General features: G+C 40.4%; 1 protein-coding gene across 6 annotated transcripts in view; it reads right to left on the bottom strand.

The window, feature by feature from the left end:
- Positions 1 to 16,630: 16,630 nt before the first annotated feature.
- The window catches only part of ANKRD44 (ankyrin repeat domain 44), a 477,800-nt gene continuing 469,777 nt past the window's right edge, over positions 16,631 to 24,653 (bottom strand). For 5 of the 6 annotated variants that reach the window (XM_030208682.1, XM_030208683.1, XM_030208686.1 and 2 more), the window contains one exon: positions 16,631 to 21,586. In XM_030208682.1, coding sequence (XP_030064542.1) covers positions 21,318 to 21,586 — 269 coding nt within the window. In that variant the 3' untranslated portion in view covers positions 16,631 to 21,317. The remainder of the gene's footprint in view (positions 21,587 to 24,653) is intronic. The other variant, XM_030208687.1, reaches the window with a different exon arrangement.

Genomic DNA, 24,653 nt, shown 5'->3' with positions numbered 1-24,653 from the left:
TATTGAACCCATCACATGGTCAGACCATGCTCCAGTATTGGGTGGCTTTCGTGATGCAGGAAGCTGGTCCCTCTAGGACGTTCTGGAGGTTCAACAAGTCTTTATTGCAGAATAAAGAGGTGCAACAAGATATAGAATACAATATTCAGGAATATATGGAACTCAATGATACAGGAAATGTGGGAGACCTTACCCTCTGGGAGGGGTTGAAATCTGTAATTAGAGGGGTGTTTATCAAGTGGGGGGCATGTATTAAAAGGGATAAAGAGGCCCAAGAACAAGCTCTTTTACAACTTATCAATGCTCTTGATGAGACATTTTGCAGTACTAAGAATCGATCCTACAAGTTGGAGGCAGATAAATGTAAAATAACTTTGCAGGATATTCATCTGGCAAATATTGCTTTTCAGCTGCAGATGATTCTGCAAACTCACTATGAATTGGCAAATAAGTCAGGGAAAGTTTTAGCTTCTAAGCTCAAAAAGCTTCAATTATGCAATCATATCTTGAAAATTCGCAATGACAAAGGTGAACTGCTTTATCAGAAGGAGCTGATACAAAAAAAAGGTTTATAGATTTCTACCAACAGCTTTGTGCTAGGGATGAAACTATAACCCCTGATAGCATAGCTCAGTATCTATTGAAGGTTAAGTTACCCTGTTTACAGGAGAAATGGGTTGCAGCTTTAGATCTCAAAATTACGGTAGCTGAACTCCTCTCCACTATAAAGAATTTACCAGCAGGCAAAGCTCCAGGGTTAGATGGTTATTCTAATTCATTTTACAAAACTTTCCAGGGCTATTTGGCTCCTATTCTAGCTCAAGTGTTTAATAATGCAAAGAGGTGTGTTGTTCCTTGCCAGCTGCAATGAATACAGCAGGCATTACAATCTTGTGCAAACTGGGCTGAGATCCTACTTCTTGTGGATCGTATAGGCCTATATCATTGATTAATGTTGATCTCAAAATCTTATCCAAAGTGTTTGCAGATCGCTTGAGTGTAATCTCGCCCCATCTTATTCATCCAGACCAAGCTGGGTTTATATCAGGCCGACAAACCACAGATGTTAAAAGGGTACTTTATATCTACTGGGTGGTACAGTCAAGGGCCCAACCGGCGTTGTATTTGGCAGTGGATGCTGAGAAGGCCTTTGGCCGTGTCCACCGGCAATTTATGTTTGAGGTTCTGAAAAACTAGGCATGGGAGCGGGCTACTTAAGTTGGTTGAAATTATTGTATACTGATCCCAGGATGTGCTTAAAAATGAATGGGGAATATACAGCTAATTTTCTTCTGGGTAGGACTAAGCAGAGGTGCCCTATATCCCCCTTGCTATTTGCTCTTGTTATGGAGCCCTTTGCTCAACGAGTGAGAGATTTGGAGGATATAGCAGGTATTACAGTCAATGGGACACCTCACAACATTTCTATGGTTGCAAATGATATTATTTTATCTGTCACTCATTGTCATACCTCTCTGCCTGTAATTATGAGAGAAATGTCATCTTATGGTCAGGTTTCTGAAATTTATGTTTAATCTTTTTTATTGAATAAAGAAAACATTGTAAATACAGAAGCATAATGACCAAAACTTATTTCGTTTAATACTCCCCCCCCAACCTTCCTCCTCCCTCCCATCCCCCCTTCCCTTCCCCCCCTTGAGAAATCTCCCCCCCCCCTCCCCTCAATCTCCTCCCCCCTTCCAGTCTTTCTGAGTCCAGCCATATAGGTCCCATTAGAAGTTCAACAGTCTGCTCCTAGCATTCGGGGACAGCGTATTAAGAAATGGGCTCCAGATGTTCTGAAATTGTAATCCTATTTTAGATTTGAAGTCTGCAACTTCCATACTTTCAACTCACACAAGTGTGATCATGCGGGCTCTCCATCGGGAGCATGTAGGGTAATGTCGGGAAAGCCACTCAGAGAGGATCACCTGTTTAGCCACTATAACAGACTTATTTACAAAAGCTGTTAGTCCTGTCGGGATGGGGTGGACTAATATCGGGTGTCCCAATAGCAGACCTGAATCATATTTCCACCCTGATGTCCACATTTTTGAAACATACTGTGTTATATCCTTCCAATATTGCATTATACCTCTACAAGTCCAAAACATATGTCCCAAGGTGGCCCCAGGCTCTCGACATTTAGGGCACTCCCCCAGGGAGAGAGCCCCATATGGAAGGCCCTTCTGGGAGAAATATACAGCCGGAGCGCCACTTTACATTTCTGAAATTTAAAGCTAACCTGGATAAAAAAAAACAGGCTATAAATATCAATATGGAGGAATCGGATTGGAGGGGATGAAGGAGAATTTTCCTTTTAAATGTCTACTAAGCGCAAATATTTAGGAATTCTCCTTAAGCATGACCTTCATCAGCTATTTGAGGGTAATTATGGTGCCTTATTGTATAAGATTAAAGCTGATCTTAGAAAGTGGTCATGAGGCCTGTTTTCTTGGTTTGGGCGCACAGCCATTATTAAAATGAACGTACAACCAAAATATTTATATCTTTTTCAGTCTCTACCCATTCCAATTTCTTTGTCAAATATTATTAGCTGGCAAAAGATTTTGTTTAATTTTATATGGGGCTGCAACACACCTTAAGTTTCATGGGCTATTCTGACTCATAAACTAGAGCTGGATAGTCTTAGGGTTCCTCATTTATATTCTTATTATGTAGCTGCCCAGGCTCGACACATATGGGACTGGTGACCCACACTTCCGATAAAGCCCTATATGCAGATTGAACAATCGTTCTCTACCACTGTGCCATTGCATTATTTACCGTGGATGTCAGGGTCTTGTACAAAATATCCCATGGTTAATAATCCATACTTTAAGAATGTATTGCGTATCTGGCATAAGCAGTTATTTAAACTTTGGGGTAGGGGTTGGTTTTCTTGGGTATCACCCATGAGTTTCATATTTGGAGGAGTACCTGCACAGCAAAAGGCTGGTTTTAAAGGCCAAGATCACAAGGCTCTACATAGTGTATTTCAGCTTTTTGATACTAAGAGCTTGAAATCTTTTGAACAGCTAAGGCAGGAGTATGGTTTGGAGTCCTCTGATTTTTACCATTATCTACAGGTTAGACATGGACTATCTGTAGCAGCATGGAAAAGCACTATATCTAAAGCATGGCATCCCCTGGAGCAGCTTTGACATCATCCTTCTTCCAAAAGTCTCATCTCTGCTTTCTATAATATCTTGCAGCCCTCTGTTTTCCAGAGGACTCGCTATATGGTTGCTTAGGAGTGTGATATTAACCAGAATTGGAACCAATCAGACTGGGAAAGTGTCTTGAGTAGCAACTAAAAAGATATCTGTCTCTGTGCAACTTAAGGAGCATAACTACAAGGTTTTGATGTGGTGGTATCTCACTTCCTCTTGACTCCACTGTATGTGCCATAATCTCTCTGCTTTATGTTGGCGACAGTGTGGTTCTCCAGGCACTTATCTCCATATGTGGTAGGACTGCGTTGTTTTATGCCCATTTTGGTCTGTAGTCAGGAGAGATTGACCATATATTGGATGCTAAGATTTGGTCCTTTACCCCAGCAGTGTACCTTCTAAATGCTCCTTTCCCATCTTTGGATGATACCTTACAACGGATTCTATTTTTTTCCCAAACTGCTGCCAGATGTGAAATTGCCTGTTTATGGAACGCACTCCAAGCGCCTTTTGGCAGAGTGGAGGTTTCACTTGTGTTACATTCTGCTGATGGAAAAACTCACAGCTATAAAAATGACAAGGATCAACAATTTGCTCACTTATGGGCACCATTGCAGTCTTACTTGTCTTCCTGTTAATGACTTGCGTGGAACTTTACAGTTTATAATCTGGTTTTTATGATTGTTTAGTTCTCTCAGTTTTGTGAGAGGGGCAGGATGGGAGGTGTGGTATGGGCTTGTTAATGTTATATCTTTTATACTAATAGTGGTTTGTAATGCTTACATATTGTTTTTTTTCTACTTCTTCTGTTTGAGCATTACCCTGAAAACTTTAATAAAACTTTACACGGAAAAAAAGATAATAAAAGGAGTTTACGGTGAACATTATCCACCCTAAAAATGTGTATGCTGTTTTAGTGATTTCCAATGTTATTTCATGATATATATGTACATATGTGAAGCTTTCAAAGAAATAAAAACTCCACACATAGGCAATCATAAGTGTTTGCTATTGTTTTTATATAGAAATATCTTTATTGTCAGCATAAGCATAAAGGCATATAGCGTAGAACTGAAATCCACACTACAGCACTGCAAATAACAAAGCAAGCGCTGGAGCACTGACAAATACATTTTGAATATAACCCTTCTTCCACTTCACAGACTCCTCAGAAACTCCCCCAACCCCTCCTAACAAAGAATGCAAACCAAGGAGGTTTAATAAAACAATAGGAACACCGCAAGTTTGCTATTGTTTTGAATCGCATTTGCAAATGTTTTGCATCCCTCAACATGGCAGCAAGTCCACTGACTTCAACCCACACAATGGTCCAGGTAGGCTCCTGCCATCTCCTATCATTAAACCTCCTTGCTTTAAACTTATGATGGTGCTTTGTGTCACTTATGTCTCATTCGAGGATGCTTAATAAAAGTTATATAATGATCCAATAAAAAGTATAGGGAGAAAGGAGCAAACTGCAATTATGAAAGTTTTTTCAGAGATGCCAAGGGTGGCCCATCCCAAAGCTGGAGATTTACCACCGCAATGAGTGAGGTTTTTCTCATGGGCCCCAACCCTGTCTAAAACTAGTTCTGGCAGATGAACATTCCAAAAACTGACATAGTCCAATCAATAAATAGAAAATAAAATTCCTTTTCTACCTTTGTCGTCTAATCATTTTATTTTTCTTATTATGTTGGTCCTAGGCTCTAATTTCTGCTTTCCTCTTTCTTCTCAACTGTCTTGCCAGACTCTCCTTGTCCATTTGGACAGTGATTTCCAAACCTGGTCCTGGAGTAGTGTTGTGCTGAAGCCGGCTTGCACCGGCTCACAAGAGTAAGTTATTTATTTTTTAATTTTGTGAGCTGGTTGTTGCAAGAGATCAGCTGGTGCAGGAGCAATCCTCCTACACTCCTGCCCATGTAATTTCCACTCTCCGTACTGAAAAAGTGACTGCCATAAGTTTCAGTAGCAGTCTCGCGAGATTGCCATGGGAACTCACGGTAGGCTCACGAGTGTTCCCTGACTACCACTCAGTTTTCGCCATATTTCTGTTGGGATTCATTGTTTACTTGCCCTTTTGTGTTGCAGTTTTTCTCCTTATAAGCTGTGTTTGCCTCACTTCCTTATACCTTGGCACCCTGGCTTTATAATTTTATTTATATTTTTCTCACACAATTTTTTATACATCACTAGGTGCACATTTAGCCATATTCCAATTTATTCCATATAGTGCACTTCCTGCTGTGGCATGTCCTTTTCATTCACAGATTTACATTCTCTGTGTGGGCACCATGGGGCCCTTTTATTAAGCCGTGCCCAACACGCACCAATTTGGAGCTACCGCGTGGCTCATGGTAATTTCATTCTTGGCATGCGTACGATACATGCATCTGAAAAATAATTTTTATTTTCTGGCGTGGGTCCGCTACGCGCGCCAAGTGGCATTTGACACAAGTAGGTCATTACTGCCCAGTTAACACGTGAGACCTTACCACTAAGTCAATGGCTGGCGGTAAGGTCTCAGTCCCAAAATGGACGTGCCACAATTTTTTATTTTGCCGCACGTCCATTTATTGGCAAAAACAAAAACAGGCATTTTTTTCACGTGCCCAAAACACACATGTACACTACCGCAGGCCATTTTTCAGCGCACCTTAGTAAAAGGACCGCCATGTTTATATGGCTAGTCAAGATGGCATGTTTCCATATGTATATCCTTTTTTTTTTTTACACCATATGTTATTTTTCTATATACCATCCAGGTTCGTATCTTCACTTTTTTGTTTCTGGTCTTTTTTTTTTTATATTGTATCTATATCCATCATTTATTATTCTTCATTTTTATTTTTGTTTTTCATTTTGTCCTGTTTTTTTTCTACCTAGTTTTCTTTGGTCTTGCTTTTCTCACAAAAGCAGGCACTTTATACCCTACTTCACTCCTTTCTCCCTTTAACCATCAGTGCTGCAATTCCAATCAATACTGCCTTTAGCATACGTACCTTCTTTTTTGTTGTTAGGATACATATGTTCATTCACAGTATGCTCATCCTCCTCTAGTTTAATGGTTTACTTTTGTCTATTTACTTACAGACTACTATTTCTCAGCATTTTGCATTTGCCTGGACATAACATTTAGATTCCTAGATTAATCATTACTCACATTACAAGGTCACTGTTTTAGTTTTTTTACTGGTTTCTCAATCTTTTTATCTTTTATGTTAACTATTATTTTTATTAAGTTTAATTGTAATTTTATTCATTTATTTTTTACACCACACATGGCTTTTAGGTTTGAAAAATGAAGTATTATATAGATTCTTGTTTCTCTAGGTTTTTCCATGTGCACCACGTTTCTGGTCATCTTTTACTTTTATTTATGACTTTTTTGAGTTTGTAGCATCCTTTAAGTTTTAATGTATGTCTTATTGTAAACTTAGGGCCCTGTTTACTAAGGCGAGTTAACATTTTTAATGCGCCTACAATTAGTGCATGCGCTAACTGGGTAGGTGCCTATAGGAATATTGTAGGCACATACACGGTTAACATGCGTACATGGTTAATGCACGTTAAAAATGTTAACACGCCTGTAACGCAGCTTAGAAAATAGGGCCCTTATTGTGTTATTTAACAAGTTGCAATATATGTTTTTAGACTCCTGAGGCAGGCATCATTACCAAAACATGGTGCTATGTTAAGTCTTTAGAAATCAAGTCACCTATTTTGGACATATATTTTCATCCTGGTGTTTTGTGGAAGTGTATTGGTTACACTACTCTCCTTTCTGCTGCTGCGTCCATAGTGTTTCATGTTCCTCCACTTCTGTGGACTCCTGTTTGCTTTTTTTGGAAATATATATATATATAGTGGAAGAAAGGGAGTGTTGATGCCCCTGTATAAGTCGTTGGTGAGGCCCCATCTGGAGTATTGTGTTCAGTTTTGGAGGCCGTATCTTGCTAAGGATGTAAAAAGAATCGTAGCGGTGCAAAGAAAAGCTACGAGAATGGTATGGGATTTGCCTAACAAGACGTATGAGGAGAGACTTGCTGACCTGAACATGTATACCCTGGAGGAAAGGAGAAACAGGGGTGATATGATACAGACATTCAAATATTTGAAAGGTATTAATCCGCAAACGAACCTTTTCTGGAGATACGAAGGCGGTAGAACGAGAGGACATGAAATGAGATTGAAGGGGGGCAGACTCAAGAAAAATGTCAGGAAGTATTTCTTCACGGAGAGAGTGGTGGATGGTTGGAATTCCCTCCTGCGGGAGGTGGTGGAGATGAAAACGGTAACGGAATTCAAACATGGGTGGGATGGAGTGGAGGAGTGGCCTAGTGGTTAGGGTGGTGGACTTTGGTCCTGGGGAACTGAGGAACTGAGTTCGATTCCCGGCACAGGCAGCTCTTTGTGACTCTGGGCAAGTCACTTAACCCTCCATTGCCCCATGTAAGCCGCATTGAGCCTGCCATGAATGGGAAAGCGTGGGGTACAAATGTAATAAAAATAAAAACATAAACATAAAGGAATCCTGTTCAGAAGGAATGGATCCTCAGGAGCTTAACCAAGATTGGATAGCAGAGCCGGTAGTGGGAGGCGGGGCTGGAGGTTGGGAGGCGGGGATAGTGCTGGGCAGACTTATACGGTCTGTGCCCTGAAGAGCATAGGTACAAATCAAAGTAGGGTATACACAAAAAGTAGCACACGAGTTGTCTTGTTGGGCAGACTGGATGGACCGTGCAGGTCTTTTTCTGCTGTCATCTACTATGTTACTATGTTCTAATTTTGTATTTAGCGGACTATGGTAGACAATGCATTTCTGTTACTTTTACCAGTATTTTCACTGCGTATAGAATCTAGCTTTCTTGGAGGGTCTCCATTTTTTGTCTGCATGTTTTTGTGGCCCCCTATTTTGTATCAGTTGAGGGTCTGTCCATGTTCTGCATGTGCGATTGAGGTGATGGATTCTGCTGGCATGTACTCTCTGTGTAGTCATCTGTAATAGTCCAGCTTGTTCTAGTTTCCCAGTAGTGGGTATAGTGGTATATAGGATCAGAAATAGTCCGATAGTAGATCATATATCAAATTTAATGTCAATACATTTATTGTGAAAAGAATTAGCAGATTGGGATGAATAGAAAACATAGGTTGCCTACAGAAATAAGAGTGCAGCAAAAATCAACCAAAGCATTCTGCAAAAACCAATTGGCCATTTAAAATTTACAGTAAAAAAAAAGTTTTATTATTATTTGTAAATTGGTTGCTGCCCGCGCATATCATTTGTACCAATAGAATGTATAATACAAGTTACGTACATATCTATGGGTGGGGTGGGTTGTTTTTTTTTTTTTTGAGAGAGCATGTTAAACATTTACCAGCACACCACTGTCCTGGAGGCACCCTGGACAGTCAGATTTTCAGGATATCCACAATGAATATTCATGAGAGATTTCCATGCACTGCCTGCAAATCTCTCTCATTAATATTCATTGTGGATATCCTGAAAACCTGACTAGCCGTGGTGCCTCTAGGACCAGGTTTGGAAACCACTGCATTTGACATTTCTTTTCTCTCCATGTCCACCATCCATCTTCTTTCTGCATCCCTATCTATCTGACCCAGCATCACCCGTCTTCCCGCCATGTTATCTCCCATCTTTGTGTCCCTATTCTTGCCCTATCCAACATAACTGTTGTGTCCCCCACTGCCAGCATGTCTCACTTTTCCTTCTTTCCTGTCTCCCTTTTCCAGCAAGCATCTCTCCCTCTCTCTTCCCTTCCTCGGATCCACCACCCAGGGGTCCAACAAGTGTTCCTCTCTCTTCCCTCACGCCTGTGTTGTCTTCCCTTTGCAGGACCAGAACCACTCTGCCTCTTCTTTCTTTTCCTGCCGGTGCTGGCACCTCTATCTTCCTTGTCCTCCCCCCCCCCCCCCACAAAGTCCAGCAGCTCTTTCTTCCTCATCCCCCTCATTGGATCTCTCTTCTCTGACCTCCTGTCCAGCACCTCTCTCCCTCCTTCTCCTCCCCTCCCCAATGGCATCTTATGCCATTCCCTCTTCCTCCTCTTGAAGGGCTCTCGGGACTCTGCCCTGCCCCAGACCTAACCAAACAATGCCATGGTGATCTAGAGTACTAGGTTAGGCAGCAGCAATTCCCAGTAGCTGCTGCCTATGCCAGCTCCAAAGCTCAAAATTGCGGCTGCAACCTCTCGCGAGAGTTTGTGATCGCCATTTAGAACCATGAACCCAGCACGGGAAACAGTGACTGGGGATCACTGGGACATCATTTGGGTAGGTCTGGTGGGTTGTTGGTAGTGAGAGACTTTCGAGAGGGAGTTTTTTTTTCTGGGGAAGGCCAAGTGGCTTTCACAGGAGAATAGATCAACTGCACAGTAGGAAAAAATATTCTGTCCTCTCAACAAGCATGAGAGGAGGGGGCTTTGGTGTGTGAGCTTGAAAACAGGTCTAAATGCATGTGACTTAGTATGTCTGTTTTTTGTTCTTATATTATTACATATAGAGAATGGATTTTTAAATGATATTTAAAAAAAATTAATGTTTGTGTGTTTTTATTGTAACTTTTGTATGTTTACTAGTGCTATTTAAATGTATTTATTTTAAAAATTTAAAACCCTTTGATGATTGCTAGTAAAATTTTAACAGATGATTTGACTTTAACAAAATGGAAAAAGCTTTTTGCTCTCCTTCAAGAGCTGCAGTTGCTGTCTTATAGCATATGAAAGAGCCCACTGAGGTAAAATTTGCAATGGTAACTGCAAATTTTATGGGGCAACCAGTAGGAGAGGAACCAGCACTTTTAGATGCTGGTCTGGTATTAAATGCAAATTAGCAGTACCTGGCTTTAGTTAATGTGTTCAAAACCTAACGCCAGTGTTAGAGGCAATTAGCAGTGGACTAGTGCGTGCATTAATGTGCACAGAATGTTCAAAGGGCTCTTGTGCAGGAAACAAGGTGCACACCGAGGGCTACAAATTGTATTTAAATGTACTCAAACAGATGTTAATTAAGTCATTTGGTATTCCATTGCCAATGCTCAGAGAACAGTGCAGAAACAAATGGTGCCCTTAACACTAGACACTTACCGCCAGTTCAGGGGTGGTGTTGATTTTGAAGAGAGGCTTTCTTCAGAATTTCTCGCTTTAAACTGTCAGTTTTGTCTTCTTTTAGAAATGGAAGGCAGCCTGTGCAGCCTATAAACACTAATAGTGAGAAATGTGCGAGATTCTGAGCAAAACTGAAAGTGCAAGCACACATGGACGCCATTCTTCTGCATTTAAATATAAGCATTCAATATGAAAACAATTTTTTAAAAGCTTATAGTTAAAGGCACAAAAGAATGGTGCCCATATGTGCTTGAACTTCAGGTCTTGCCTGGGAATGCACACAAGAGCTGCACTTACCACAAAACTCTTGTGCACATGCACCAGGCAGATTCCTTTGTTTTTGGTTTCACAGTGCACATATAATTTGAATACCATTTCCTTTGAGCATTGGGGAGCTGAACTTCTGCACTGTTCTTGTGCTATGGGGTCTGCGCTGTTGGCTTTATTTATTTATTAGGATTTATTAGTGCCGGAGGGCCTTTGAGAATCGGGCCCTAGGGGACGATAATGGGTAGCAAATAGTCCTGCATTAACCAGTTAATGTGTGGTAAGTGCAGTACACAACCTAATGCTTTCAAACCCATACCACACCACCTAACACAAAAGCACTTGTTACCAGGTGGTAACTGCTAAACTAACCACAAAATCCTTAGGGGCCCTTTTACAAAGGCGTACTGAAAAATGGCCTGCGTAGTGTAGAGCCGTGTTTTGGGTGTCCTCTACTTGTCTCTCTCCATCTGGATTCACCATAGTGGTTTGCTTCCTGTGGTTGCATTAAGAATGAAATAGTACAGATCTCAACTTTTAGGCCTTTTTGGGAAAGTACATATTGAAAGAGAATATTATTCACATCTGTCCAGCACTGCATGTCTCTGGTTTAGGTGGAATTTGCAAAATGGAATTATGGCAAAAGATAGCATGCATATGAAAGGTAAATCAATCAATTTGAAGAAGTTTGGAGCAGACACAGTTTTGCAGCAGGTCAGCCACATCATCAGATCAACATCTTATAATCACCCTGAAATGATTGAGTTTACTAGGGACCAGCATACTGCATCACACAAAATACTCATAATCAATGGCAAGGTAAAACTTAATAGGGCTCCAATAAAAAAAACCTCCAGACTATGGCAGCAGCTTTTTTTAAAGAGGCACCTTTTTGCCACTAAGCCCTAGTGAAGGTGACATGGATTTGGTGGCCTCTCTAGATAGAGCTTTCCGATTTTAGTCTTGATAATGTTTCTACAAGGGCCACATTCAGTTGCATTTACACAAGAACGTGATAAAGGTAAGGAATATTTTAAATGTCAGTTAACTTTTAGCGAGTGAAACAAATATCAGTTTTTTCTGATGTATTTAGAGCAGAGTTTTCAACCTTTCTTATACTGTGATAGACCTGACAGACAACTTTCATGTATGTGACAAACCAAACACTAAAATTCACAACTGAACAAAGCATGCCTAAATATTTGTTTAACTTAGTATGAATTTCCCTATCCCATATCAAAAACCTGTATGTAATGCATCAGTCCCAGATTTGCTTTGTTGTAGGACAAATTTTAGTGTCATCTTAGTAGCATACAAAAAATGAAGATGTTTCCACTGCAATCATATGAATACTCAACACACTAAAGTGGAACTTAATATGTCCTTCAGATACTGATAATGGAGGAAAAAGACCTCAACTGACTCAGACTGTATCTAATGCAGTGTAATGGCTGGTACTACACTGAAACCCAGCTTCTCTCTGCTCACAGCTCTCCATCTTATCATCGGCCAAAAAGAAACCTCCAAATAAATATGATCTTTATTCTGTGCTTCAATAATCCAGTTTTTGAATTAAAAATCTTTTTTCATTTTCAGTTTAACAATTCAGCTTTTCATGCTCGCACTAAACATTTTAAAATGTTTCTATTCAACTTTGCATGCTTGCACTGAGCAAATACGGGGACCTGTTTCACCTCTCACAGCTTCTTCAGGGGATCTGTGCATACTGCCAAGTGCTTCAATATTTGATCATGTTTCCTTCACAAACCTCCAGTCTGCATGACCAAATAATGAAGCACTCAGCAGTATACACAGATCCCTGATGGTGGCCCAGCCTGTTTCACTGTTAGGCTTCTTCAGGGGTTGTGCTTCAACATCAAAATACCAACCAGCAGCTACATTTTTTTAAATATACAAAATGATCATGCCTCAAACATTTTCAATTGGGGCTGGTGGCAGAAATTATTATTGGGGTCATGGGGAAGCAGAAATAGGGACCAATTACAGGGATTTCAAGAACCTCTCAAGATTGCTGGTACTGATGGTTGTAAAAGAAACACAGGCTTGCTGTCTACACCTAATTTTTTGTGAAACACTTCCCACCTCTTGGGGGACACACCTGTGTGTCCTGACACACTTGGTTGAGAACCACTGATCTAGAGTGACAACTTCACTGGAAGAATTTTTTTCCCTCCAAAGCTTGGATTCTAGAGATAGGAGCAACCTTTTAAGGTTTAAGGGGGTCTTTTACAAAGGCATGCTAGCGTTTTTAGCGCATGCTAAACGCTAGAGACACCCATAGGAATATATGGGTGTCTCTAGCATTTAGTGAACGCATATTTAAACACATGTTAAAAATGCTAGCACACCTTTGTATAAGGGGCTCTGTCTGATCCTGTATTAAGGGAATACTGTACATTTTTAATTTGTATTCAGCTGGACAAATTGTTTTGTGATAAATTTCCTTACTCAGTAAGTTAAGGTTTCCTTGTTTTTCCTTTATCTAGTCTGTGACTGAAAGAATTAGTCCTGGTATAGTATATATGATTTTGAGCCTTAACTTTGAGCCTTTTATCGGTTCTCAATTTGGCTTTTGGTTTTGTGTGTGGGTATATTCTTGCTCAGTGTTTCCACTTGCAGACTATATAGATTTATCCTTCTTTTTTTTTTGGATGGTGTATTTGTGTTATTACCTTTTTCCATTTTCATGTGGAGGAGCAGCCTAGTGGTTAGAACACCAGACTGGCAGTAACAGAAGCCAATTCAGATCCCTCTGCTGCTCTTTATGATCTTGGGTAAGTCACTTAACCCTCCATTGTCTAAGATACAACCTGACTAAACTCTCTGAGGACAGGGGGTACCTGAATGTAACTCACCTTGAACTACCATTGAAAAAGGTGTGAGCTAAATCCAAATAAAAATTTGTTTTTCTTGTCATCGACTATATGAACTAATTTCAATTAAAAAAAAAAAAGGAAATGGAGGTTGCTTGAGAATGGATTTGGAAAACTGAATACTCGAAGCTAAAACTCGTAATCCAATCCAGAGATGACAAGAAAGCACCAGTGTCATTCCTGCCCACAATGTCATTTGGCATGAACAGGTCCTGGGCCAAATACCTTTTTGGAAGTAGAATCTCCAATGACCTCAATGAGGTTGTTATTCAAAGCCAAATAAATGGGTAAGAGAGCCTCTTGCTCGGTTATCTGGCACCAAGCAGGCCCTGAAGGAATAATCGTCAACAGATAGCGCAGTATAATAGATCTTCCAAGGACAAAAAAATAATAATAATAATCACAAAAGTCAGCACCACCCCAGTCTGTGAAAATTAGTACAGGGTTTTGATGCTCCCCTCGCTACAGAGATACCAGTAGGAAGCCATTTACAGTTGTTTCTACACACTTGGACTTCCATAATGTCAGATACCTGGGTATTAAGCATTGTGAGAGAAGGCTACCATCAAATTCATCTGCAGGCCACCATTCAAACCACCTCGTCCGATGTCAGTTCCATTTTTCCAGAGGGCCTAACTGCAGGAAGAGGTATGGCATCTTTAGCAGTCAATGCAATCAAGGAACTGGAACTTTAACACCGGTTTCTACAATGGGGAAACAAACACTACCAACACCAGGTTCTACTTTTGGCCTCACATCAACACCAAGAGTAATCACAAAGGGTGTACTGACGGTGGTGGCATATCTTCACCAACAGGGTCTATTAGTATTCCCATATCTGGATGGCTGATTAATAACAACCTCATCAGCAGAGAGTACCTTCCAAGTGTTAGCAAACAACTGTTCGACTTCTAACAGATCTCTGTTTCATCATCAACCAAGAGAAATCCTAATTAGTACCTGTGCAAATGGTGGAATTCATAGAGCGCTCTTGATCCTGCCTCAAGCATTGGCCAGGCTGCTGATCTCTGTGTGGGGAGGGCGCAATCATGGCATTAGTTCATCATCTTGCAGCTGTGTAAATAACTGCCCACACTCTGCTGATATTACTTGGTCACATAGCAACAACAGTCCAAGTTGCCTCTCTGGCCAGGCTCCATATGAGACTTCAATGGCATCTAAAAGATCAATATTCTTAGCCATGGTCAACAAAGGTACAGATCACATGTAACCTTCTGTCATCTCTTCAGTGGTACACTGTACCCACAACATCTTTTGGAAGGAGCTACTAACTACAGATGCATCAAAGCAAGGCTGGGGAGTGCATTTGGCGTCCCTTTATACCCAAGGCACTTGCTCTTCAGGCGCAAAGATGCAGTATCAACCATTTGGAGTTAGTGCGACCAGACTGGCCCTTCACATATTTCAATCACAACTTTATCACCACACATGTATGCACAGGCAATCAAGTAGCAATGTATTATGTCAGCAAGCAAAGAGGGACAGGATCGTGTACTTTATGCAGAGAAACGCTAAGGATATGGAACATTTGCCATCAGCTTCAACTCGAATCTTACAGCGTCCCACCTTCCAGGATCATTGAATATGGTAGCAGATACTGAGTTGACAACTAGCACTTCACGAATGGTCCCTCAAGACCACAATTATTCACTACCTATTCGACAAATGGGCAAATCCTCAGACTTATTTGCACCTCCTCAAAACAACAAATGTCTCAAATTCTGCTCCAAGTATCCTGGTCAGAACAGAGAAACCAAGAATGCTTTTCAAATTTCTTGGAATCAAGGCCTCTTATATGCATGTCCTCCCATACCACTTGTTTCAAAAATGTTGCAGAAAGCGTAGTTAGAGAAAGCACACATGATCCTCATTGCTCCCTATTGGCCAAGGCAGCCGTGGTTCCTAGTCCTTCTCAACATGGTGTCTCAGCCCTCATATTTTCTACTGCAAGATCCAGATCTTATAACACAGCACAACGAGATCTTATAATGCAGCACCATAAGAACTCACCAATGCCTAATGTCCGGACCCTAATCCATCAGCTAATTTGTAACCACGATCCCATTAACTGTAAACCACATTGAACCAAAACGTGTTTTTGGATAACTGGGGGATAGAAGATTGTATACACAGATTGTACACACATTCAGTGGCACTTATCCAGACAGTGCCCCTGAATTTCCCCTTTAACCACTAAAGCTGAAACCAGCTATTGTGTGGGTGGTCTGGGGGAAAAGTCAGCACTTCATTGGATAAGTGCTGATATAACATAGGGACACATAAATAGCAGGCCTATCTTTAACTGAATAAGGGCTGAATATCGGCAGTTATCTGGTTATATACTGGCTGGACACACATACCCAGATATTTAATGCTGGTACCTACCTGGCATTCAATGTCTAGGCATAATTTCAGCAGTGGCAAATTATTACTCTCCAAAACAACCAAAGTGACATAGAAAAGCTAATAACATATTTGTGTGCATAAAGGAAGTGTCCCTAGAAGGAAAAAAGTGATTCTGATTCTCTACAAATTCCAACAAATAAATAGTGAAAACCCACCTTGAGCACTTTTCCATAGAATCAATATCTCAAGGATAAAAGATTACAGAGCTGGTGTCAGACACACAGGGGCCCAGGGCACAAACTGGGGGGCTCCTAAACTCACCTGCCATGCCTCATTCAGTTTGAGACAATCAAGAGGCCTTCTGTGGAATGGGAGCCTAGGGCAACTGTCCAGTTTGCCACTTCCTAATGCTGGCCATGAAGGGTCATCATATGATGCTGCTTTAAGTAGGGTTTCTCAACCCAATCTTTGGGGAACCCCAGCAAGTCTGGTTTTCAAGATTTCGACTATGAATCTGCATGAGAAAAATTTGCATGCACTGCCTCCATTGTATGCAAATACATCCCATGCATATTCATTGTGGATATTTCTTGAAAACCAGACTAGCTTGGACTAGGGTTGAGAAACCCTGCTTTAAAGGAATATGAGACAATACTTTTCCACTGAGTGGCGAGCACTGGAGCAGACTTCCAGTGGAGGTTATAACAGCCAACAAAGTGGCAGGACTGAAAAGTGTGTGGGAGGAAGAAAACCAGTTTTAATCATTATTCCAAATAAGACGCAAAAAAAACCCAGTCACCTCTTCAACAATAGCTGTACCTGTTTTTATTTGTAAAAATAACCATCTGAATGCATTTCAATACTAGTTTACAATTAAGTACTTCATTACATTAATACAGCATCCAGTAGTTACAAAAACAGAATGCAGATCTGTGCTTTAGAAGACTAAAGTTGAGCTCTGAGTCATTTGCTGTAGGAAAAGTCTTTTATTTTTGACTCCTTTTTACAAGCAGGACAACCACTTTTTAAGTCGTTAGAAACTTCGGTTTACATAAAACATTACAGACGACATCTCACTGAAACTATCAAACAATATTTTATGCCGTTTGTTACAAATATGTTACACAAAATATAACACTGGCACCTGATCGGCATCGTCGTGCGTTATCAAGATATATTGCACATGCTAAAGCATAAGATATGCAGACACACCTATCAAACATAAGTTATTGGCTTTTAATATGTAGCTCACTGGAATTACATTTTCTACATTGTCAGATTGTCACGACAACTTTTATAACGCCTCCCCTATAAACACTGACCCGTGACTTACAGTTGTGTAGAAAACAAAAGTGTTTTCAGCACTGCAAAAACCAACTAGAGAAGTCCTATCTAAATCTAGCATATACATTTTTCATTTGAATGCAGGTGAAACTTTTTTTTAAATAAAGAACCCCTCCCCCCCAATAAAGACATTGTTTATTTTTTTACATTCTAAAACAAAACATTTGAAATGAAATCCACTGGTATTCTATTGCTTTGAAGGAAGGGAACTAAAACATGATTATAAATTTCACAGAATGTTTCCAGAACAGACATGTATAAAAAGGCACTCAAACCTTCATCTTACAGGACAAAAAAAAAAAAAAAAAAAAAATATATATATATATATCACAAATTCTCAAACCAACAGATATGTAACCAACTTTCTCAAAAGTAAAATTAATTAGCAATCCATTCAACATCTTTGTTCCAGCTGAATAATAACATAAGAAACCTGGCAGCTATTTACTGCACTACGTACCAAATATACTGCGGTGCTCTATTAAGAGTGAATAGCAGAGATCCCCTGAGCTAGCTTACTGTCGAGTAACAGCTCTAAGGAGCTGGTTCAATTCTTTTCGGTCAGTGCATAATGTCCACGTGGGACTTTGGGTGCTGGTGGCCAATTTGGCATTTTGTTGAGAATGAATCTCCCTGTGCCATTGATCAGAGCCAACCGAAAAGCTTTAAATCTGCCCTGAAGAGTTTAAATAATCTGGAAGTAGTCACTTACTGAAAGAGAGAGAGAGAGAGAGAGAAAGAGGGATAGGGAGGACTGACAAGGGAATGTATATCTGCAATATGCAAACTAAAATATGAGTGTATGAGTGTGAAATCATGGACAACAATTAAAAAGCATAACTGGACACTGAAGCTTACATCAGTAACAGGCAAAGTTTCTTGGATTGATCATTTCCTCCACAGTGGTACAACCATGCTAGTGTCTTCTCTGCTTGAATGGTCCCCATATCAGTATGACGCTATCTAACAGGCATAACTCCAATGCCACCAACCAACAACATGTTCTCCTGCTCCTGGCCCATAGGCCTCTTGAAATACAAAGGCTAAAAACTTTTTAGCCAATATTATTTTAGCATCCTGTATGTAATGTCGTGCAATAAGGCTTTAGGGTAAGCTTATTAAGTCTTCAAATCTCTAAAAATTCCACTCTTTTGTAATGAATGCTATAGATAGCCACAGTTTTCCTATTCGAGGTCTGTCACCTGTGAGATCTGTAGCTATGTTCCAGTTTCACATTTTCCCACTGCTATGATATGTAAAGCAGTTTCTAAAATACAAGCCCTGGAACTGATCCATACAACAAATTAACAGCACCCAGCAGATCCTTCAAGCACTGCAAAAAGATTTGGTTCTCTCTGTCATCAAGCTATGCAAATGAACCTGATTCTTACACCTCATGTATGCAAATATCTCTCCACAATATTCAATCTAGAGTGCCTGAAAACTCATTTACAGGCTTTGAGAACCTGCACTACTTATCCCTTTCTTAGCCCTTAAATTCTTCTGCATTGTTGTGGAACTATCAAAACAACCTCATTCTTTATGACAAAAAACTCTTGTTACTTGTCCTGGCCAACTGACAGAACATCAGTGGTTCTCGGGTCTCACGAAGGATATATCATTACTCTGCCTGTTTGCTGAAATGTTATGTTTCTAAATGTTCCCATGCACACTGTAAAATGCATTTTGAAAAGATCAAGAGCTTATGAAAGACTTCATATCCTAAAGATTCACATTTCTTTCTACTTTATATATTGCCAAAAATGTCCTATAAAAAAAGAGGAGAGCAGACTGCAGTCATTATTCCTGGGAATTGGTTTCACTTCAAATAAATATAAACACATTTACATAAAAGGTATAATCAACATTTTCTCTAATCAAAAAAAAATAAATTGTGATCAACACATCAGTTACAAATGTCAAGCTTTCCTGTTTGAATCAATATCCTAAGAAATGAAAAAGACATTTGTTTAAGTTTGTTGTATAAAAAAAAAATCTTCATTTCAGTCACTTTTTCATTCGCAAAGCATTAAAAAATCCACCTGTTTTCCATTTTGATACTGGAACATTTTGGTCCTTGCGATAGCTGGTTTGATCATAGTCTACAGTATACATAGGTACAAAAACCTCTCAGTCTTCTTTAAGCAATTCCATTGCAGGCGTGGAACGGGGTCCATTGGACCTAGAAACTTTGGCAGAAGGAGCAGATACAGTATGTTCACAATGCTGAATGTACAACAGTTACTAAGCAAGGTCATCTCAGTATACTACGCTACCTCAAAGCCTTTCCTATCTGCTATTGCACTGGTTCAACTTTCTGGTGTTCATCTGGGGTTCTCACAAAGAAAAACCAGACATTGCTGGATGAAGTTTATGGTGGAACTGATTCACTTATGCTGCAAGCCACAGCACTGCAGTTTCATGGTGGAGGTGGTTAAACACTTGTGGGCTGTTCTGCACCCAGATGGGAATAATGGGCTTTATTTTAAAAAGAAACACTTCTGCAAGTTGCCAAGAGGTGCACTTTGGATTACAGGCGTTTTGCCAAATACACAATTTGTGCTGATTCAGAATGGGTTTAAAATAAATGCACACTGCCAATCCCAAGCATGAATAACGATGATGATATGAATAAAGTACAGAATATGCCAAAAAGGGAGAATATATAGTCTTCATGCCAGGTGGAAAAAAATAAGGTGAACATTATTTGATAGAGACTTAAAATTAATTTAAACGTGAGTCAGTGCATTGTGGAGATAATTTTGCTGTACATAATGTAATTTTTCAAGTTAACACTGATAAAATCATTTTCATTTTAGACCCAAATTCATCAATTAATACCTTGTCTTTCCTATCTGGGTGTGCAACAGTGATATCTGTGCATGTGCAATGCACTTAGGAGGATATGTTAACGATTTTCACATACTTTTGGACACAGAAGATTTTTTTGAGCATGCTGGTTTGAATTTTAAAAAGTGCACTGTATAAACTTTTGAAAACGGGGTCTAAGAATGCTAACAAAATGCCCATGAAGAGTCTGTTTAGCTAAGACTTTTCTCTAATTCTGTTACCTTTTTCTTTTGTAGGCATCAGGCCCTAAATGTTCTGTTTGTGTAGTGTGTGTCACTATTTTTCATTTTTTGCTCAGAGGTAATTAGTTTAACCTGTTTTCACTGATGTCCTCCAAAGCAAAATTACACTAGGCTTTCAACCTGCTGATGCCAACTGTGAAAGAAGCTGCCATGATTTGGGCATGCTGAAATAAATGAGTAGTTAAAAAACCCCAGTGATCAATTAAGTTGTCAAGTAACATCAAAATTCAGAAGTAATCTTCATCCTGAATGCTTTTCCTCTTCCAGCATTTTCTATCAGTTGTCGTGGGCTGGTTGTTAATGGCTCAGGTGAAGAGAAGTCCTTTATGACTCTTCTCCGCAGTGCAAATATACCATACAGTTTTGTGCTGATTAAAAATGTCTATATAAAATTTGCATCCATCTCTTGAGCTCTAATTGTATTTATGCAAAGGAGGCCTTTCTGGGGAAAAAAAGGCCTTTAATTTTTACAAGTGCTTAGGACTGTACACACAGCAAATGACAGGTTCATTCCCCTTTAAATAAAGCAGTACAGGACGGCTCTTGTGCTTGTGACCTATGGTCGTCAAAAGAACCCATGTACAGTAACCCGGAATTCAGAACTAGACGACGCCTGTTCTTTTCCCTACGGTCTCTGGAAGCCATGCTGGTCAGGCTTCTGAATAATCACTGTTGTAGCTAAAGGTGCATTAATATACAGCTCTTACACAACAGTTCCTGGTTTCTTGTGCAGCTGAAAAGAATGACCCCTCCCCTATCATTTCTTTTTCTGCTTAAGGTAGGAGGTAGACTTTTATATGGCATTCAGCAGGTGCACGTAAGGCCCAAATTAAACATGACAGATGAAAGCTGAAGAGGTCATTACACATACAAAGTAGAGCTGCTCCAAAGGGCCCTAGGCTGGTGCAGTCTTTCAGTACCATACTGGACTTTGATATTTTGGAACTGAGGGACAAGCAACAATACTTGAACCGCCAAAGACTCAAGCTGTTTGTTATTTTCTCTTCTGTAACTAATATACAGTATTTAATAAAAAGCTTCTCAGTACAAAAGTCAAAAGGTTTCTGAATCAGAATCATTCTCATTATACCCGTCCTCCGGTCCTACATTGCTATTCAGGGATTTACTGTATGAATTAAGGATGCCACCCATTTTGGAGTCATCGCAGAGGTACGTCCTGTTCAAAGTGTCTTTTTTAAAACAAACGAAGTTGAAAGATGTCATTGTGCTGGAAGGAGAAAAAGGCATCATGGTGGCCAAAATGAGAGCCAGGCAGTCAGCCACGTCTTTGTTAGGAGCGCAAGCCAGGGCTGGAGTATGACCTGGGCACAAATGCAGACAAGGCAACGGTTAGTATCACGGGAACTGAGAATGGAGCGTGAGCATTCCACATTACATCTCTACACGGCTCCATGTGCAGGAGATGCATGCTGCTAGAATCATGCTGGCAAACAGACAGATACTTGTTTTTTTTTTTTTTGATCAGGCATGCTAAGGTAGGGACTGAGGTAGGGAGGGAGGGGGAAGGGAAGCTTTTATGAAATGTTTTCAGGTAATACAATCACAAACAGGCTCTATTTGGAAAAGCAGCATACAGTACAGTCTTACAAAGTAAATAAAAACATTTTGCCACACAGCTCAGAACAAAGATAAAATGTTAACAAAAGAGCAATCAAGTGCACAAGACATCATAAAACCTGAAGCAGAGTTCAGCCTCAATGTGCACTAGTCAGTCTCATTCTGAGAACAATGACTCTGTTTAGTGTTTTGGAGAATGTGTAAAGGGCAAGAAGAGGGTCAGCAGTTATAATCAGTCAAAGTGCAAGGCTACTGCAATTCATCTGCAACTGACCTAAGACTAAACGTGGGCAAGGCAGGAAGTTTGATAGCTGAGCTGGGTTCCAGGAGCTGACACAGGTTGGGGGGGTAATTTCATAACAGGGTGCCTATTGAAAATTTCCAAGAGCAGTTCCTCTTATATGCCTATTGTATAAAAGGAAACACAGATGCCTATTCATTTATAAATTAGGCTTTCAAAACTATTCCTAATACAGTGCAAATTCTCTCACACCTGCTCTGAAGGTGTAAATATATGCATGTACTCCCTGTATGTACCTGCGTATCTTACCAAATGGAGTCCACACCATAACTCTGTCCCAACTCCATCCAAACTATACTCCAAGGGATGCCTAGACACAGCACACTTAGAAGCATGCATGGTCTTGGCACATGTACTTAAGTGCATGCATTCAGCTGCACAATTGTATAAATCTCATTTTCTGTAGGTTTTATCATCTTCTCTGTTTGTTGGTATTTTCTCTTACAGTTCTGTTTATCTCCTAATTCCTTCTTCTCTATTCCATCTTTTCTCATTTTCCTCTCTTCATTTCTTTAGCTTCTTTGTTTATATGTTCCTTTCTTGTTCATTTGTCTTAGTACATCTTTATGGTTCCCTGGCCTATTTCTCTGCCTCTCCCTATGCATTTTTCTTTCCCTTTCCTGACTTAAGCTATACCATTCCATTCTTTATATATTTAGTCTGCAAACTGCCTTGTTGCAGTCCTTGCGAATGAGGGCATACAAAGTGCTAACATATGACTTTATCTGTCGCTCAACAAGGCCTCCTCACTCCATCTCTGCTTTGTCTCCCATCTCTCAACCCTTTTTTTTTCTATTTCCTCTCTCTTCTCCTTCCCTCCAATCACCCATGATCCATCTCCTTTCAATTTTCCTCCCCTCCATACACCTGTGATTTATCTTCCCACTTCTCCTCTCTCAGCTTCCAGATTCCTCTCCTACCTTTCCCACCCATCTCCCACAGAAGACAGCAGAAGCAAGAGCCAAATGGACTTGACACTGGTGCACTTCTGCCGTAAACAGGAAGCATGAGGATAGAAGAGGAGAATAGCAACCACAAAACGCTCTCTGTTACCATGGTCTATATTGCCTTGGAAGGACAGTAGAAAGCATGGAGAGGCAGCAACAAGCCTGACTTGGTTTGCTCTGAGTTCACTGTCTGTAAGAATAAGGAGCCAACTTTGATATTGTGGTCAAGTCTCCTAAGAGGCAATCCTGTAAGAAGTTCCCAAATTTTGATGCAAGTGTTCTTAAAGCATAAACCAGCTCTGACATGCCTAAATGTAGGCGCACACATTCAGGTCAGGTCTATGATTGGGGTAAACAGGTGTGCCTATATGTGGCATTTTTGCATGTAACTTACAGTATTCGATTAGCTGCCCATATAAATGTTGGCCACACCTATGACATAGCTGTGCCCCTCTCCAGCGAATGCCCCCCATGCAATTACACACTAAACCATTTTAGCTGGTAATTACAGAACAGCAGTTAGACTTGCTTAAATGGCAGTACTCTATAAATTTAAGTGAGCAAATGTTGCTTAAATTTAGGTAGCCTGTTATAGCATGAAGGATACGGTGCTTTCCCAGCTCTGTCTTAGCCCTGTGTAATAGAAGCTACAAAATCTCTCCTTTGTGTCCAAGAGCCCTATTTTAGAAAGGACATGGAGAGGAGAATTCAGAAGTCTAAGTATGGAAGTGGAGAATTCCCACAGTGGTTCAGAAAAGGCTCAGTCAAATGTAAAGCCTCTTGTAAAATAGGTAAGAACATAAGTGTAGCCATATTGGGACAGACTGAAGGTCTATCAAGCACAGTATCCTGTTTCCAACAGTGGCCAATCCAGGTTACAAGAACCTGGCAAGAAAACAGTACAATATGTTTTATACAGCTTATCCTAGAAATAAGCAGTGGATTTTCCCCAAGTCCATCTTAATAATGTGTCAATTGATTTTTGACAACACTGCACATGGGGAAACCAAATGTCTTAAACCTCCACCCCTACCCCCATTCTCACATCTGAATATGAGCAGCTTTTTAAAATCACTGCTGTCTCCACGTGCCCTGATCCTGTAACTCCTGTTCTCTACCCCAATCACCCCTGCTGGCCTTCTGATGCCTCCCCAAGTCATCCACTTTCCTGAACTCCCCTCCTCTGGAAATAACGAACCCCTTAACGCATCCTATCCCCCCAAGTGCCACCCATCTCAACAATGAACCCCCTCCAAGGTCTTCCCATGGTAGAACCCCAACTCCTATTCCCAGATCCCCATTCCTGGCCTTACCAGGGTCTCTGGTGTCTAGTGGGAACAAGCGCTATCCTCACTTGTTCTTACAGTCTCAGGTTCAGAAATAGAAGCCTGACCCTAACAATAATACTGCAAGATTACCACTAGAGGATCATAGTGGAGTTAGTAGGGGATCACTTCGGCTCCTGCTACACAACAGGGAGCCTGGTGAGGCCAGGGATGGGGATCAAGGGAGTAGGAATTTCTGCTGGGGAGGGCATTAGGTAGGATAGGGGGACAGTTGGGT

This window comes from Microcaecilia unicolor, chromosome 7 (genome assembly GCF_901765095.1).
Source record: "Microcaecilia unicolor chromosome 7, aMicUni1.1, whole genome shotgun sequence".
Lineage (NCBI taxonomy): Eukaryota > Metazoa > Chordata > Amphibia > Gymnophiona > Siphonopidae > Microcaecilia > Microcaecilia unicolor.
This window is presented reverse-complemented; position numbering and strand designations above follow the sequence as displayed.